Raw genomic sequence first — 18,428 nt, 5'->3', positions numbered from 1 at the left:
CTGCAGTTCTACTTGAGAGGAAAGGGGGAGCTCCTGAGCCTCAGCCCTTATTGAAATCACATTCTGATTGGTTTATGGAGTGCATGTCCAATCAGCGAGCAGTTTATTGATAAACCCTCCGGAGCACCGTGGTGGTATCAGCAAACTGGTGGCTGATTGGCTGAAGCTACGCCTCGGGGCGCCAAGGCCCGCGAATGGAGCCCTATGATTGGCTAGGAGTTTCGCATCCCCGGAGCCTCCGGAGCCTTTTTTCTTCTCGTCCCCGCCCACCTCGCTGATTGGCCGCCAGACGATGGCGTCACTTCCTGCTGCCGGCGAGGCGGTTGCAGTGTCCGGAGTGGAGCGGGGAGGAGACCGGAGTGAGCTGGAGAGGAACCCGCCGGGGCCGAGAACGACGGGCCCCCCCCCGCCCGGAGACGCAGAGCCGCGGGAGGGGAGGGGACTGCACGGCGCAGGTGAGGCAGGCCCGGGGCGGCGGGCGGGCGAGGCTGCGCGCGCGCTGCGCTGCGCCGGGGGCGCGCGCGAGACGGGGCGGGCGCGCGCTGTGTTTGGGGTGGTTTGTTCGCTTGTCAGCGCTTGTCTCGCCGATGCGCGCGGGGCGGGGTTGGGGAGTGAGGAGGGGACCACCGGGGTCCTGCGCATGCGCCGGGGCCTGGGAGACGGCAAGATTAGTGTCACCGACACTAGACAGGCTGAGCGGGAGGGGCGGGGCCTCGGCCGGCTGGTGAGTGACAGGGCGGCGGCCTCTGGCCAGGGCTCGGGCTGGCACCAACTAGGCTCCTCATATGCGTCCCCCGGCTGCCCTCGTCTACCTCCCCCCCCTCCCCCCGCCCGGGACAGCCCTGCCCGCAGGGCCCCACTGCAGCCTCCGCTCACCCCTCCCCCCGCAGGCTGCCCTTATCTGCCCCCCCCCGGGACAGCCCTGCCCCTAGCGCCCCATTGAAGCCTCCGCTCACCCCTCCCCCCGCGGGCTGCCCTTATCTGCCCCCGGGACAGCCCTGCCCGCAGGGCCCCACTGCATCATCCACCCCCGCGGGGACAGACAGACCCCAACCTGCCCCTCCCCGCGGGCTGCCCTCGTCTACCCACCCCCGGAACAGCCCTGCCTGTAGGGCTCCACTGCAGCCTCCGCTCACCCCTCCCCGCAGGCTGCCCTTATCTGCCCCCTCCGGACAGCCCTGCCTGTAGGGCCCGTTGCAGCCTCTGCTCACCCCTCCCCAACAGGCTGCCCTTATCTGCCCCCGCCCCCAGGACAGCCCTGCCCGTAGGGCCCCACTGCATCATCTACCCCCACCGGGACAGACAGACCCCACCTGCCCCTATCCCCACAGACTTCCCTTATCTGCCCTCCCCCCCCGGGCAGCCCTGCCCGTAGAGCCCCCACTGCATCATCCACCCACCCTGCGGGGACAGACAGACCCCAATCCCCACAGGCTGCCCTCATCTTCTTGCCCCCTGCACTGATAGCCCTGCCCGTAGGCCCCCACTGCATCCTTCGCTCATCCACCCACCCACCTCCCTGCGAGGACAGACAGACCCCACCCCATCCCGCAGGCTGCCCTTATCTCCCTGCCCCCTGCACTGATAGCCATGACCATAGGCCCCCACTGCAGCCTTCCCTCATCTACACATCCTCCGGCTGGGACAGACATACCCCGTCCCCCAGCCCCCCTCATCTCCCAGCCCTGGCTCCCCTGCAGTGACAGATCTGCATGTAGGCCCCCCACTGCATCCTTCCCTCATCTGTCCATCCTGAGCCTTCCCTTCAGGCTCCCATGATCTCCAGACCCTGCTCCCCTCCCCACTCCATGCAGGTTCCCCTAATGTCCCGTTAGCTCTCTGTTACTTGTTGGGGAAAATCGAGTCCCAAAATTCTTCAAGACTGGGGGTGGGGAGAGCTGTAGTGATGTTCCCCCAGGTTGGGTACCCCTGAGCAAGTGTGTGCATTGGGGGGGGATGGCTGTAGTGAAAACCACCTTGTCTGAGGATCTGTCTTGTGCACATGGGTGGAATTCATATGGGGAGTGGGTTGGCAGTCACACCATTTGTGCTGGAAGTTCTGTCCGAGTCCTCACATTTGTGCAACTTTGTAACAGGTGTTATAATCTGTAGGTTGTAGTAGACACATTGAAATATAATTATAGGGCCAGGTCTGGTCATTCTGAAGTGAGCAAAGTCTTGCTGACTTGACTGTGGTGGCTACCTGCGTGAGTGAAGGACTGCAGCACTCAACCCCTAGTCATTGGTTAGTGCTACTGAACCAATTGTGGTTGCATAAGAATACTTAAGTAGATGATAAAAATGTGGTATGTGTTATATTAAAAACACAGCTACCGGTTAATGTGTAATTTGCAGAAAACCAATGGGGGCTTTTTTATACTTATATCGCCTTTATACTCATGTTGCCATATAGATTTTCTCTTGGCAGATTCAAATTTTTGTCAGCTTGCACAAATCTTTCACTTTCAAGGCATCATTCATGCCACTGAGACTTCTAAGCCTGGAGGGAATGAGGTCTTCCAAAACAGCATTTGACATACTATGAATCTAGTGAAATGAAGCTGGCATTTGATCTCTGCTGCAAGACTCTATGAAACACTTTTTAAAAAAAATGTGTGATTCTAAGCAAATCAAGTGTTACAAAATCGCGTGACCAAGTATGTGAAGCAGAGTTTTCAAAAAAGAACCTTCTGCAGATTTTTTTTTAACTTCTTGGATAGTGAATGATAAAAACTGTGAAATGTAGGGGTAGTGTGGAAACCATTCTAAACCTGTATAACTATGAGTGACTTGCTGTTCAAGTAGGTGTGAAACAAGTTTTGGCATAGCTTAGTTCTTTAGTTTGACTCCAGGTTACCTTTCTAGTGTACCCAAACACTTATAACAACTATTCTTCCCCTCCCCTCTCCCTCACTCCTGGTTTGATTATTTGGAATTTTCAGAGAATAAAAATAATTGTAGGTGACTGTTTTAGAGCCTCTGTTGGCTTGCATTTATAACATTGAACGCGTTCTAGCAAGTGTAATGGAAGGTACAACAAATAGTGCAATCTCTTGCAAAACAAACTGCCAAAGTACAAAAAGATAGTTGTCTGTAGACTGTATGGAGGTCATTTGGCAACTGCATTTTGTGATTCCCTGTTCTGTTCATTCCCTCTGGGGCACCTGACATTGGCCACTGTCAGAAGACGGGATATTGGACTAGATGGACCTTTGGTCTGATCCAGCATGGCCATTCTTACGTTCTTATTTATATGTTTAGGATCTACATTTTTTTACACAATAGTACTGTCAAACTAGTAACCATGTGGCTACTGTTACACTTTGATATAAAATTGAAATATGTAACAAAGCAAAGGGAGTGTGTATATATTGCTGCGTTCTACATTTAGGCAGCCTGTTAGTTGCTACTTTTTTCTTTTAACTTTGTTGTGTCACTGTTGAAATTATTCAGTGATTGCAACAGTTCATTATTTCCCATAACTAAAAGTAATTAGTTTAGACATAGCTACATTATTTGAACATATGGTAAATAAACTTCTTTTTTAAAAAACAAACTTGTGGCTGAGGTTTTTAAAAGAGTTAAGAATTACAAAATTATAGTGGTTACTTCAGCCAAAAATATTTTTATTAATTAATACATACTAAAATGTCTGGAATCATATTATGGATTTGTATGAAAGATTGTACAACACAGACTTTCCGTTAATAGTGGTTCAACTTACACTGCCATGAGAAGGTATATTCTTGAAATAATTTTAATGTGAATAGGTTTGGGGAGGCCAGAAGCAGGGGAATATGTCAAATCTCAGTTAAAATGCAGGATTGGTTTGCTGGAGACATGCCTAATTTATAGATAAAATAATCCGGTTTGGAAGTTAAAATCATGAAGGAAATTGATCCAGCCCATGTATCATCTACAGTGGAGAAGACACAAATGATATTTGTCACTTTAGTCTGCTTTAAATTTTTCTGGTAAAAATGTATTTCTCCATTCTGAGTTAAACTAAATCATCATTGGTTAGATGACTAGAGTTAAAAAACCAGCATGCAAGATTAATAGACTCCATGGCCAGCAGGAACTGACTTCCTGTTCAACGCAGGCCATAGAACTTCCCCAAAATATTTCCTAGAGCAGATCTTTTAGAAAAAACATCCAGTCAGTGTCAGTGATTGAGAATCCACCACGACCCTTGGCAAATTATCCATTGGTTAATTACTGTCACTGTTAAAAACTTATGCCTTGTTTCCAAGCTGCTTCAAAATTAGCAAGAGTTGAGAGAAGTCATTAGGGGTCTTGAATTTCTAGGAAATGGTAAAGTGAGGTTGATGTGTTAGATTTAGAAGTTTAATGCCCCGTTGGGCAAGATGGTATCATGCTCAGGTATCTGTGGCTGCTCTTTCTCCTGGGATACTTAAATGCAGCTCTTTGGCTCCATATGGTATTTGAGGTTTGATTCATGGACAGAGGATTGCTTTTAAATGGGAAAGCTGGAAACTGAATTTTCTTTTTAAAGTTGGGGCCTCCATTTGAGAGGTAGGTGGCAGAGAGGCCACCCTATGGATCCATTCAGCTTTTGCAGATGAAGATGGAGATTGGAAATACAAGTGTCCTGTTATGGTGCAGCGGTAGCAAGGCCATAAGAAAAGTTTCATTTTTATGGGAGTGTTAAAGCTTTATTTTTCAGAAATACTGTAAAACTGACAAAACAGAAATTAAAACTAGCATAGTATCTGAAGTTTTCATGGTGGTTTGGTGCCTGTCAGGCTGATACAAATGGAATAATAAGACAATAATAATAATAGAAATGTAGACATCTGTATTTCTGTAGAAATATAGAAAGAGGCCACCTAGTCCGCCCCCCCCCCCACAGCCCTGAAGCAGGGTTAAATATATCTAGACTGTCCCTGAGAGCTGTTTGTCTAACTTGTTTTTAAAAACCTCCATTGATGGGAATTCCACAACCTCCCTACATAACTTGTTCCAGTGCTTAACTATCCTTTATAGTTTTGTTAGAAAGTTTTTTGTAATATCTAAATATCCCTAGCTGCAAACTAAGCTGATTACTTCTTGTCCTACCCTTGATGGACTTGGGGAACAATTGATCACTGTCCTCTTTAAAACAGCCGTTTTCATATTTGAAAACTCTCTCTTTTCTAGACTAAGCATGTCGTATGAGGAAAGAGTGAAAGAATTAGACATTTTTTCCAAACATCTAATTATTTTTGTTGCTCTGATCTTGACTCTTTGCAGTTTGTTCTTATCTTTCCTTAAAAAGTGATGCCCAGAACTGGACACAGTACTCCAGTTGAGACCTCACCAGTCACAAGTAGAGCTGGATAATTACCTCCTGTGTCTTATATATGACACTGCTGTTAATATGTCCTAGAATGATCACTTTTGAATGAGGCATCCCACTTTTTTATCCCTTTAGACAAGTGTATAAACTCCTTGGATCTGATTTTTGCATCACACGTTACCCCACATCTGCAGAGTAGGTATTTGTTTCTATTCTTCTTACATAATTTTCACCAGTGTCAGTTTTTATATATGCCAACATGAAGTGAACACATTGAGCACTTTTGAAAGTGAGTTGCCTGTGTAGAACTTAATATGACATAATGTTTCTGCCACCCCCAGATGGTTCTGTAGCAGTTAGAGGAAGAGAGAGAGAGTGCCACTATACCGGTAGTTCAGAGAACAGTTCTCTGAGCTGAGAACCAGAGAACATGAGTTCAGATCTCTCACAGTTTATAGTTCTGTGCCCTTCACCACCTTTATTATCAACCAAGGCCATGACCCCAACCCTACAAGTCAGTCAAGTATAAGTTGTCACCTATACCCTACCCCCACACTTTCCCTTTAACAAGTAGATGTTAAAAAAGATAATTTCAGATGCGCTAAGGCCAGCTCTACACTTAGACTGACCTAGCTAAATTGCTCAGAGCTGTAAAAAATTTCACATCCTGGGTGAAGTAGTTGAGTTGACCTAACCCGCACTGTAGACACAGGTAGGTAGGTGGAAGAATTCTTCCATTGACCTAGTTACTGCCTCTCAATGGAACAACTCCTGGCAATGCAGAAAGTGTCTATGCTACAGCAGCACAGTTGCAGCACTGTAGCTGCTGTAACGTAGAACCCAGGTCTCTATTATCGTAACCCAAATCTTATCCACTCAGCCATGATGCCTTTCAGATTGATTGTTCTGTGTTTTTTCTTATCCTATCTCTGAGTATACCACATTGCTGCCTTGAAGTAAGGGATAGAATCCAGGACCCTGATCTCCAATTTTCTACCACTATTTAGCAAACCCACTGGGAAAGTGTGTGTCAAGTCCCCTTCTAGAGAGTATTCCCCTATAGGATAGCAATTACATCTGGAAGCCCAGGTGGCAAAAGGTCTTGGCTAGGAATTTGCAGTGCTAGGGTTCAAACTGATGACCCAATCGGTGATGTTATGGATGCATTGAGAAAATCTTTTGAAGATAATTTAATTTTCTTAGTGAAAAAACACCTTTTAATTTTTGTATTTAAACCATTAGAATCTGTAAACTTTGGAGTGATGGGCCAAAATACAAGTGTTTCACATTTCAATGATTTGTCATGCTTTGCCTTCAGGTGTCACATACTGCAGGTTTGAAAGCTGAAATACTCTTCACAGGGGCAGGGCAAGGGACCTAGAAAAAAGAGGAACATGCTATGTAGCCCTTCTGCCAGAGTCCAGGCTCGCACACACTCTACTGCTACAGTTGCTTTTGGTTGTGTCAAACCTCAAGAAGTGTATGAGAGGCTATGTTGTGTTTCAGGAAGCAAGTGATGATGCTTATTCCATCACAGAGCTTCCCTTTGACTGATAAACTATGCATTGCTGTTAATTACAGTAGAGTGCATTTGGAGTCCGTACTTGCAGTCACTTTTTAAATGGTGATAAAATATTAGGGACAAAAGCTCTCCTGAGCCATGTCTCAGCCTTTTCTGGAGGGTCAAGGTGGCAGAGCAGCTTTGGCAGTGCAGCTTATCCCTCTGATTGCCAAGCAACTGCAGCTCCCCCTCCCTGATACTGGGGAGTTAACCACTGAGCTACACCAACTACCAATCCTGTATTTAAAAAAAACCCTCAAACCACAACACCAACACCCTAAGAAACTCCCACAAACTTCATTTACTAATAAGGTTGTCATTTTTGGTTATGTTTGGGTACATATTGCTGCTGCTTATCTGTTGGAGGTGGAGGTGAAAACCTGATGAAGTGTGCCACTGACAGTGTGAAGGCGACAGAGAATACAGGAGATGATTCCCTTACCTTATTTCCATACTTTTAAGGTGTTTGGATGGATGGGATATGTGCAGATGCAACCTTAGCTGTCACTAAATTAAGATTTTGTGTGTGTTTAACCAGAATGTAACTTTAGAACTAATGACCCGTTTAACTCTTTTGTTTAAAGAGTTAATTTACTGAAAATGTCATCTTCTTTAAGATTTTCTCCATGGCTTATTAAATACAATCCAACTGCTGAAAGGGAAGAAAAGGAGAAAAAAGCATTCTTGATTTTTACATGAATGACACTTTTACTATTTAAGTACCTGGATTAAGTGTCTGTTCTGGTCTCCAAAGGAGTTTTCTATGGGTTTGGATGTATTTGGCACAACAGTTGAGCACAATACAAATACATTCTAATGTGGTGAAATACAACCTTGTTGCTTAAGTTATTTAACATAATTTGGGCATCTTTTCATATGAATTGTGTGCTGGGAATCCTTACAGATTTGGAGTCTGACGCATCAAATATATTTTAAATATTGAAGGTTTAGGGAGGTGCGGAGGGAGGGAGGGAGTCCAAGTAGTAAACTGCCAGCTGTTGCCTGACAAGCAAGAAGCAACCCAATTGTAATACTGATAATGACTTAGAGTGTTAGTACTTGTGTGCCAAGCTCCCTTGGATATTCAGTTTAACTATGGCATATCTAAGACAGTTGACACTAGGGCCATGTCTACACTACCCCTTATGTCAGCAAAACGTGTGTCGCTCAGGGGTGTGGAAAAAACCACACCCCGAGGGACATACATTTTGCGGGTATAAGCGCTCGTGTGCACAGCACTGTGTCGATGGGAGACGCTCTCTCTCCAGCATAGCTACCGCTGCTCATTTAGGTGGTGGTTTTATTATGTCGATGGGGGAAACTCTCTCCAATCAGCATAGAGCAGCTACACAAGCAATCTTACAGTGGCACAGCTCTATTGGTACAGTTGTGCCACTGTAAGATTGCCAGTGTAGACACGGCCTCCCCTCTTATGATGCAAAACCATAGTCCATCACACTATAAATACATTCTTTAACCCATGTCAAATTGCGGCGGGGGACTGTAGGTTCAGTTTGTAATCTTTGTTTGGACCAGTACTTTCAGTTATGATTGGCTATGTCCAAAAGGATAGTTGGCATAATAACTTTTTAATTCTCACGTTGGCTTTGGACACCGCAGTAAAAGAAATAGACTATGATTAAAACCTATTTGTTAAGTTTTCAGCTTTTGGAAGAAGCTCTCTTTTTAAGTTGACATGAGTCATTCTTCTAAAAAACAAGCATAGATATATTAAAATGGAAAAAGTAATGTTTTTATGTGGGTTTTTTTAATTTGGCCCTGAAACAAGTATTCATTCGTTGGGAATCTTTCAGATTAGCTTTGTTGTTTTTTTATTTTTTTTAAACTTCAGGTTTGTCTAATGAGGTCAAATTCCTTTTACCCATCTTCAGTTTAGAAGTGAAGTCTGTAAAATTCATACCTGATACTTATTGCCTATATCAAAATAAATTGCTTTGTCTCATTTATATCATAATGCATGTATCTGGAATTCTGTACACGCATAATGAACTTAGTGCATGACTCTCTATATGCATATGAGAATATTCAGGTACGTGGTTTGAGTCTTGCATGACATTTTGAAATAAATGCATGGAATTGTAAGCCAATGTAAACATTAACTCTTTAAATTAGGAGGCTGTCTCTTAATTTTGACTCCTTTCCCAAGATATATGTTTCTGTAATTTGCCAGTCCCGTCTTAGCTGTTTCTATAGGGTCTGGTAATCTGTCATATAATACACTGCAATATTACTATTGGTCTGTTTGTTTAAAAAAACCCTCCTGTTATCTTCTTAATCAGAAAGGTACAGATAGTGAAAAACTGCCTTTCTAAGGCAAGGGTCAGTCTAGAACACACTGAAATATTGTTTAATTTTACAGTTATATTAACGGAAACTTAAAACCCCAAACCTTAACCACAGTTCTTGTTGAACAGTGTTCATGTTGCTAAGCATGCAACACAGTTTGGGTCCTGAGCTAGCAGGACCAGAAGGATCAGTGGAAAAAGTATTTACAGAGAAGACAGGACGTGTATGTGTATGTACATACATAGTAGGCAAGACGCTCTGGTCTAAATAAGCAAGGCAGACAGCATAGGCAAAAGGAAATATTATCCCCACTTCACTGATGGAAAATTGGGGCATGGGGTTAAGTGAGTTGACCAAGTTGCACAAGAAATCGGTGGCAGAGTTGGGCGTTGAACCCAGATCGCCTGAGTCATGATTCAGTGCCTTAACCACATGACCATCCTTCCTCTTCCTCTGTTTTTTTACCTTGGGCATTGTAGGTGAATCTCCTTGTCCAATTTGATATAAATATATATTTGTGAGACGGTTAAGGTTGCAAAGACAAGTACATAAGTTAGGAAATGTTAGTATAAGCGTGTCTGTGCAACTTTAGTTTGGCCCCCTTATGTGTATGCATTGATAACCTTTGATTACATGATCACATACTGTCCCTTCCTTGCTCCCCTTCTCCCCACCCCCCGCATGCCCCTGCTTTGTTCACTAGATGGGTAGTTATTCAGTATTTCTTTTATCTTCCACATTCAATGTAATATGAGCGTAACATAATTAATGCCAATGAACATGGCATTCATGATATTGCAGACAAAATAGATCTTGTCAAAGTAACTTGATATCTTTTTTTGGAGCGATTACAAGTTTGTTTTTGTATTATAGTGGTTAGGAGCCGTAATCATAGACTCCATTGTGATAGGCACTGTACAAACACACGTAACAGACTTCTGTAAGGTATTGGACTTGGTACCATGTGATCTTTTGATTGAGGAACTAGAATTATACAACATGAACATGTTACATGTTAAATAGATTAAAAACTGGCTAATGGATTGGTTCTCAGTCTTATGGTATTTAATATTTTTATGAATGACCTGGAAGTAAACATAAAATCATGACAGTTAAAGTTTGAAGATGACCCAAAGATTGAGAGAGTGGTAAATAATGGAGAGGAGATTGAAATAGAACAATAGAGATCACTTGGTCATCTGGGTGTAAGCAAATGATATGTTTCAGTATGGCCAAATGTTAAGATCACACATCTTGGAACAAAGGTATCCTGTGAAGCAGTGACTCTGAAAAACATTTGGGGGTTATGGTGAGCCCCCAGACCGACTCTGGCCAAAAGTGTGATTGTTGGATGTATAAACAGGAGAGTATCAAGTAGGAGTAAGGAGGGTTTTGGTACCTCTGTATTTGGCTCTGGTGCAACTGCTACTGGAATACTCTGTCCAGTTCTGACATCTACAGTTCAAAAGGGATGTTAATAAATTGGAGAGGATGCAGTGAAGAACCACAGAATGATTAAAAGATGGGAAAATAATGCCTAAGATTTAAGTGAAATATTCAAGGCACTCAATTTATTTTGTGTTTCTAAGAGAAGGTTAACGGGTGACTTAACCACAGTTTATAAGTACCTTACATGGGGAGCAAAAATTTGATGGCAAAGGGCTCTTCAGGCTAACAGACATAATATAACAAGATCCAGTGACTGGAAGTGGGAGCTAGACAAGCTTAGGCTAGAATAAAGGAACACGTTTTTAACAGTAAGGGTAACTAACCACTGGAATAGATTACCAAGGGGTTGTGGTGAATTCTCCATCGTTAGCAATTTTAAAATCAAGATTGGGTGTTATTCCTAAAAGAGATGCTCTCAAACAGGAATTAATTTAGGGAAGTCTTATGGCCCGAGTTATGCAGGAGGTTCTAGTCTGTGGTCCTAGTCTTCATTTAACAAACCCTGCACTTAATACAAAAGGATCAGTTTCCTCTTGGGCGTTTCTGTGGTGCGCTATAACATCTGTGAACTTCACAAACATTAATATGTCTTCATAACACCCCTATGAGATAAAGGCCAACATTTTCAAGTGTCCATTATTTTTGGATGCCCAGCTTGAAACCCTAAGGGCTTTCAGAGTATTCAGCATTTTTATTACACTTTATATGTTCAGAGCACAGCTCCAGTTGACTATAGTTGCTGTTGTGAGTGCTTAGCAAATCTGGTGGCAGAAGTTTTGTTTTGGGCATTCCGAAGATGAGGAACCCACAATTAGACGACAGAATATTCTGACTTACATGACTTGTCCAGCATCACACAGGAACTCTGTGGCAGAGGCAGGGATAGAATTCAATTATCTAGAGTGGCTTTTAGCATCCTTAACCATTAGAATGTCCTTTCTCTTTCTACAGTCCCCTGCCCCATTCACTGAACACCTTCCAACTTCTGCAACAAATGAAGCATGTGCCCTACAGGCAGCAGCCTGATTCAGTATGCAACCCTGATTCATTCCCAGAGCACTGTCTGTCCAAACTGTGCACTGAATGAGATGGGGTCCTGTGGTAAGTGTAGTGTGTGATTCTGTAATTAAAACCTCTCATAATGCATATATACACACGCAGGAGCTGAATTGGGCAACTTTGATTTGAGCATTTCCTAATTTTTTGAGTGCTTTACATTTTTCTAATGTGGATCTTATGTGACTTCCAATTTTTTTTAATTTGGTTCCCTCTGATACACACACACTGACCCTCAAATTAGGTCAGTAATAGGGTTTAGACCTTTATATCCACAGCACAGTCCTCTGTCACTTGAGCTAATGGAGTAACCCCTAGTGGTAGTATGCTGTTATCTTTGCTGATAGCAGAGGAATGCAGGGACTGAAAACTCCTGGGTTAAATCCAGGTTTTGTAGGGGAGTGTTACCTAGTGGTTATAGATCCTTCTGTCTATCCCCACGCTTCTCTCTACCCCTCCCTCTCTTCTATCCAATCCACTTGGCTCTTGCCCCCACCACACCCACCCACCACCTTTCTGCCTTCTGATTTGTGCAACACCCCTCCTTATTCCTCACCCCTCTGCATTTTTGGTAGGCAGCTTCTTCCTCCGTGCTGCCTGGATGCCAACAGAGGGGCCATTGAGAACACAGGCAAGACAGGCTTCCTGCTCTCAGTTCTCTTGGCTGCTGGGAGGAGCAATTTCAAGGAAAGACCTGGGCTGGAGCATGCTCAGTGAAGGTAGAATCTTCAGAGAATTTAACTGCCACACTCTTAACAAGTCTTTATTGACCATGTGCTGAGCTTTTGTAGAGTATGGCCATGCTTGGGTGAATTTTTACTGGGACTGCAAAAAGTACATCTCTAACCTCCTCACCCTCCCACCCCTGGTCAAACTTCACACCCTTTCTTCAATGTACGGAGGTGCTAGAACTTTTCAGTGAAATGGTTGCAATAATTTTTGTTTGTTTAGTATGCAGAACAGCATATTTTCTCCTAATCTCATTCTCAAACTGCTGAACTGTTTTAGCTAGTGCTTTCCAGCAAAATGTAGTCTAAGGGAGAGACCAGGCATGGGAATTTCAGCCTGAAGGGTTAAAGTTTGGTGAAGTTATAAGCAGCTGAAAGTAGGGTCTTCACAGTGGAAGATATTAGACACTTTTAACTACAGGTTGTGTTATCAGCTCAGCCTATAGTATGTTTGATACTTAGCTGGGAAGTACATTAGAGAAAATCCTGAAAAAAAGAATGAATCTGTCAGAAGATGCAGTTTTTCTATGCTCCTTCACAAGGTTGCCAGCATAAGTGTTATAGTAATATGGTGGCGGTAAGTAAAAGATCAGTTATTGATAGTTTGCCTCTGAGCCACCTGCATTCAATAATAAACCCTAGTTCATTGTGATAAAAATAGAATGCCAGCCATTTTTGTCTTACATTTTCCACTTTTTTTTTAATTATTTTGTAGGATCATGGATTTTCCAGGACATTTTGAGCAAATCTTTCAACAGCTAAACTACCAGCGTCTTCATGGTCAACTTTGTGACTGTGTCATTGTGGTGGGGAACAGGCATTTCAAAGCCCATCGCTCTGTTTTGGCAGCATGCAGCACACATTTTCGAGCTCTCTTTACCGTAGCAGAGGGAGACCAGACCATGAACATGATCCAGCTGGACAGTGAGGTAGTGACAGCTGAGGCCTTTGCTGCTCTGATTGACATGATGTACACCTCCACACTCATGCTTGGAGAGAGCAATGTTATGGATGTCTTGCTGGCAGCTTCTCACTTACATTTGAACTCTGTTGTTAAAGCATGTAAACACTACCTTACTACAAGGACACTGCCAATGTCGCCACCTAGCGATAGAGTTCAAGAACAAAATGCACGCATGCAAAGATCTTTCATGCTTCAGCAGCTTGGACTGAGTATAGTGAGCTCTGCATTAAATTCCACGCAGAGCACAGAGGAACAACAAAATACTATGAGCTCATCAATGAGAAGTAACATAGAACAACGCACTACTTTTCCTATTCGGCGTCTCCACAAACGGAAACAGTCTTCTGAAGACCGGGCCAGACAGCGAATCAGGCCTACCATAGATGAGTCCATCATTTCAGACGTTGCCCCAGAGAGCGGGCAGTCGGTAGTGCATTCACGGGAAGAATTTTTTTCACCAGATTCACTGAAGATTGTGGACAATTCTAAAGCTGCTGATGTGACTGATAATCCAGAGGATAACACCATTATGTTTGATCAGTCTTTTGGTGCCCAAGAAGATGCCCAAGTGCCCAGTCAGTCTGACAATAGTGGAGGAAACATTTCGCAAATGTCCATGGCATCTCAAGCAACACAAGTGGAAACTAGCTTTGACCAAGAAGCTACTTCTGAGAAAAACAACTTTCAGTGTGAAAATCCAGAGATCAGTCTAAACGAAAAAGAACACATGAGGGTGGTGGTTAAATCCGAGCCCTTGAGTTCCCCAGAGCCTCAAGATGAAGTGAGTGATGTCACTTCCCAAGCAGAAGGCAGTGAGTCTGTTGAAGTGGAAGGAGGAGTAGTCAGTGCAGAAAAGATAGAACTGAGTCCGGAAAGTAGCGATCGTAGCTTTTCTGACCCACAATCTAGTACTGATAGGGTTGGTGACATCCATATTTTGGAGGTGTCAAATAACCTGGAACACAAGTCTACGTTCAGTATCTCAAATTTTCTGAATAAGAGCCGAGGTGGCAATTTTGGTGCTAATCAAAGTGATGACAACATTCCAAATACTACCAGTGACTGCAGAATGGATGGAGATGCCTCTTATTTAATGAGTCCAGAGTCTGGCCCTACTAATGGCCATTCCTCTGCTACTGTCTCTCACGTGGAGAATCCATTTCATGAACCTACAGACTCCCACTTTGTTAGACCTATGCAGGATGTAATGGGTCTTCCATGTGTACAGACTTCTGGATACCGGGCAGCAGAACAGTTTGGGATGGACTTTCCAAGGTCTGGCTTGGGACTACACTCTTTATCAAGGGCAATGATGGGCTCTCCAAGAGGTGGAGCCAGTAACTTTCCTGGCTACCGTCGCATAGCCCCCAAAATGCCTGTTGTGACCTCTGTTAGGAGCTCCCAAATGCAAGATAGTACACCTAATTCCCAGTTGATAATGAATGGGACCAGTTCCTCTTTTGAAAATGGGCATCCTTCCCAGCCTGGTCCACCACAGTTGACCAGGGCATCTGCTGATGTTCTTTCAAAATGTAAGAAGGCCTTATCTGAGCACAATGTTTTGGTTGTAGAAGGTGCTCGCAAATATGCCTGTAAAATCTGCTGCAAGACTTTCTTGACCTTAACAGACTGTAAGAAGCACATCCGTGTGCACACAGGAGAAAAGCCTTATGCCTGTTTAAAATGTGGCAAACGGTTCAGCCAGTCCAGCCATTTGTATAAACATTCCAAAACTACCTGCCTGCGGTGGCAGAGCAGCAACCTACCCAGCACTTTGCTTTAATCCTTACCCCCAAGCCCATACAAATAATGCCAATACAAATTGTAAGAACATGAACTGTGTCTGGAATATTAACACTATTTTGTTCAAGACTGCAGGTTAAGAAGCTGCCGTTGTAGTAAACACTTAAGTGTGATCGTGTGGGCGCCCCCCCCCCATGGAAAAAAAAAGTCTTGGTCCTGTAAGATGGGGATAATACCATACCTACCTCACAGAGGTGTTGTGAGGCTTAAACAACTGTTTGGAAGCGCTTTGGGATGCTCTGAAGGAGGCACTATAGAAGTATTAAGTATTATGTGAATGCAGGTCTTGGGCTCATGGGGATGCAATCCCTAAAACCAAGTAGTTCCTTTGCTGTGGGGGGAGGTGGGAGGGAAGAAATAGGAGGGAATGGGTGAAAATGTAGCCAGCTCCTAATTATGTTAAAGTAGCACATTTCAAAGACGAGAAACTGAAGTGCAAATTTTTTTTAGGAATTTTGTAAAATTGTGAAAGTGTTTTAAATAAATAACTTGTAAAATAAGTTGATACATTATGTATATGAACAAAAATGCAAAGAGCTCTTTACTGTTACTAATGCAGATTGCATATCCTTAAAGATATCTTGGATACATACACCTGTCTACCACAAAATGCTTTAAAATGTTAATTATGAAAATAGTTGTAGGGGTTCTGAATGTATTTTTGGCTGTTTTCCTGTAATGGACACTGTAATGAAGGTGCTTACCCTGAGTCCAGGACAAGTAGCGTTTGGACTGTTAGGTGTATATATAGTTTGAATACTGCAAGATCTCCTAGGTGTTTCACCATTTTTTCCTGTAAAGACTTGTAATGAGTGATAAGTGACGTACTGTTTCTGTATGTGCTATTCTTAGCAGTATTTTAACCAACTTGTATTTCATATGTTAAAATTCCATATACATAGATGTCTGAAAAGAGCTTGTTATTGTCTACTTTATTTTAAATGGGAGATATGATTTGTGGTGGCTTTTTATTGTGTAAGATAGTCTCTTACCCTTTCCAGATGCTGACAGTCAATCTGATCCAAGTTATTGTGTAAGCAGACTATCCTTTTCTGAGGCTCTTATCTTCAGGCTTTTTAATTTCCTTCTCCATATACTTATTGTCCTCCCAACCATGGATTGCTTTGATCTGAGGAACAGTCAGGAATGAGAGCCTGTCTTGCCATATTCATATGCCGCTCTGTATAAATGTAGCGGTTGACTCTGATTCTTCAATTTAGAGAAGTATCATAAATGTACTTTCCCACAAGTAAAAATCCAACACAAATTTAATTTAAAAAAAAAAGCACTGTACACCTTGTAAAACAAGTTCAGTAATCTCTGTTTCCCATGAATCTCACAGATCTTATTTTAATTTCCTCCTCTTTGATACCATTGTAACTAATACTCTTTGCAGTTGTGGGGTTTTTTTTGTTGGTTGTTTTTTAAGATGCACATGAACTAACTCCTGGAGTTCAACAAACTGGGTTTCTATTAACATTTTGGAGCACTTCTACTGAACAGTGTTACTCTATTTATGCAGAGTCTCAGTTAGTGCTTCAGCACATCTGTCATATGCAAAAGAGACAGATCATGAGCATCTAATATAGCTAATCTGCAGCAGCAGCAGTTGGGGCTTTTTTAATATAAAAAAAGCATTTGCAAACTTCCCAGCCTCCTCATCTTCAATGTTATGTAGCAAACTCATTCTGTGTGGAGTTACTGTCTGACTTTGATTAAACCTTTTGCTACTTTTTAATATGGATGTTGGCCTCCTGAAAAATCTTGGATTTATTTGAATGGAAGGTGAAAATTAAATCCTTATTCCTCAGTTCTGTAGCTAGTTTAGTCTTGAGTGACTGAGACAGTTGAAACATTAGAACTAAACAATCATGATCAGTACCACAGAAACATGGGGATATGTATGAAATGATATCTATCAGAGAGAAATAAAATGTACTCTTCTCTCCTGCTTTGTGGTGAGAACTGCTTAAGGGCTGTTAACATTTGATTTGCAATGTAAGCTTCTAAGTTAAGCAGGAACTTGGAACTATTATGACATGATTAATTTTTTTAAAACCTCACAGTCCCAGGACTGGTTTTTAATGGCTACAGTTCTGGCTTTTTTTTTAGGCACCAAGGAAATGTGCCAAGTTCATGAATAGCATTAGAAAATTCTGCGTTTTATGTGGTAATCATGTTGACATCAAGGGACTAACAGCATTGAACCTACATCAGTCTCGCTACATCTCCATGCGGTGTTCTCTAATTTAATTTTGTTGATGTGTTGCCTTATTGCTAATGTCTTGCCTAACTTTTTAATCTCTTGCCTTTTTCCAGTTTTGTTCCAAAAACTATTATTTTCTATTTTCCAGCTGTTTTCTTTATCTAGAATCTGTCTAAAACCCTCCCACTCACAGGAAGAAAGCAGAGATTGGGGTGGGGCAATCAATGCACTTAATTTTAAGAATGAATATGAACATGTACAGTTAAATATAGGTTTCGTTTACATCTGGATCAGTTTTTATAATGTTTGTGGTTATGTGAAAGGCCATGGGTGGTAAGGGAGGGCTGCTCTCTTCAGAAACAACAACAAAGAAAAAAATTAAAACCAACATTGGGAATCTTTTAGATGTAACAAACTTAATTTTCAGTATATCAAATGATAGTGTTTCTAGAAGGACATATTACCGCTTCAGTAACCCATCTCTGACCGCTGTTGCTGTCTTAGTCTTCCTGTGTGAAGCAATATCTCAGAATTAAACACACACTACTAAACTGACCCATCTTGTAAAATTATATATTGCTTATCTCCACACCTGACTATAATTACAAAAAGAGCCTCACCCCACTTCTGTTCAGACTTAACAGCTGAGCACTATACTGTGCAGTCTCATCTGAAGCTCTCCGTATGTTTCTAGTGTTATGAGATACGTCTGAAAATAAACACTACATTTTTGTGCTGATGTGTCTGATTTGATTTCATTATTCACTTAATCCTGACTGGACCACTGATAGTATGCTGCAGTGGGTCTACGAGTTCGTGTGTTGGTCTCGGTGGAGTTTGACCTAAAAAGCCCTAAATAACATGGGACTGGCTTACCTGAGGGCTTGTCTCTCTTCCTGTACCATTCTGCCACAGCTGCCCTTTCCAGGAATGCCTGAGCTTGAACCCTATTGTAATAAAGCAGAGAGGGTGGCTGGCAGGGCATTTGGTGTGTGGGCTTGAGGATTCTGAACTGTCCAAATTTGGTGACCTTTCAGGTATGCTGCAAAACACAG

The 18,428-nt window shown here is 42.7% G+C and overlaps 1 protein-coding gene across 3 annotated transcripts; it reads left to right on the top strand.

The window, feature by feature from the left end:
• The first annotated feature begins 256 nt into the window (after positions 1-256).
• Positions 257-18,112, top strand: ZBTB5 (zinc finger and BTB domain containing 5). Of its 3 annotated transcripts, none has more exons than XM_039545672.1 (3): positions 257-455; positions 12,248-12,391; positions 13,116-18,112. In XM_039545672.1, exon 3 carries the CDS (start codon positions 13,120-13,122, stop codon positions 15,145-15,147), a length of 2,028 nt encoding a protein of 675 aa, XP_039401606.1. In that variant the 5' UTR covers positions 257-455; positions 12,248-12,391; positions 13,116-13,119; the 3' UTR covers positions 15,148-18,112. The 3 variants fall into 3 exon arrangements, with proteins under 3 accessions (XP_039401606.1, XP_039401607.1, XP_039401605.1); XM_039545673.1 differs by lacking the exon at positions 12,248-12,391 and adding an exon at positions 11,568-11,717; XM_039545671.1 differs by lacking the exon at positions 12,248-12,391 and having other exon boundaries at positions 258-455.
• The last annotated feature ends 316 nt before the right edge of the window (positions 18,113-18,428 follow it).

Source organism: Mauremys reevesii, linkage group 6, assembly GCF_016161935.1.
Source record: "Mauremys reevesii isolate NIE-2019 linkage group 6, ASM1616193v1, whole genome shotgun sequence".
Taxonomy (NCBI): domain Eukaryota; kingdom Metazoa; phylum Chordata; order Testudines; family Geoemydidae; genus Mauremys; species Mauremys reevesii.
The sequence above is the reverse complement of the archived record's forward strand: the minus strand, read 5'-3'. Positions and strand labels throughout refer to the sequence as shown.

What these genes read in the sequence shown, in the direction of transcription:
- ZBTB5 (XM_039545672.1), top strand. Translation starts at nt 13,120, where the DNA reads ATGGATTTTCCAGGACATTTTGAGCAAATCTTTCAACAGCTAAACTAC.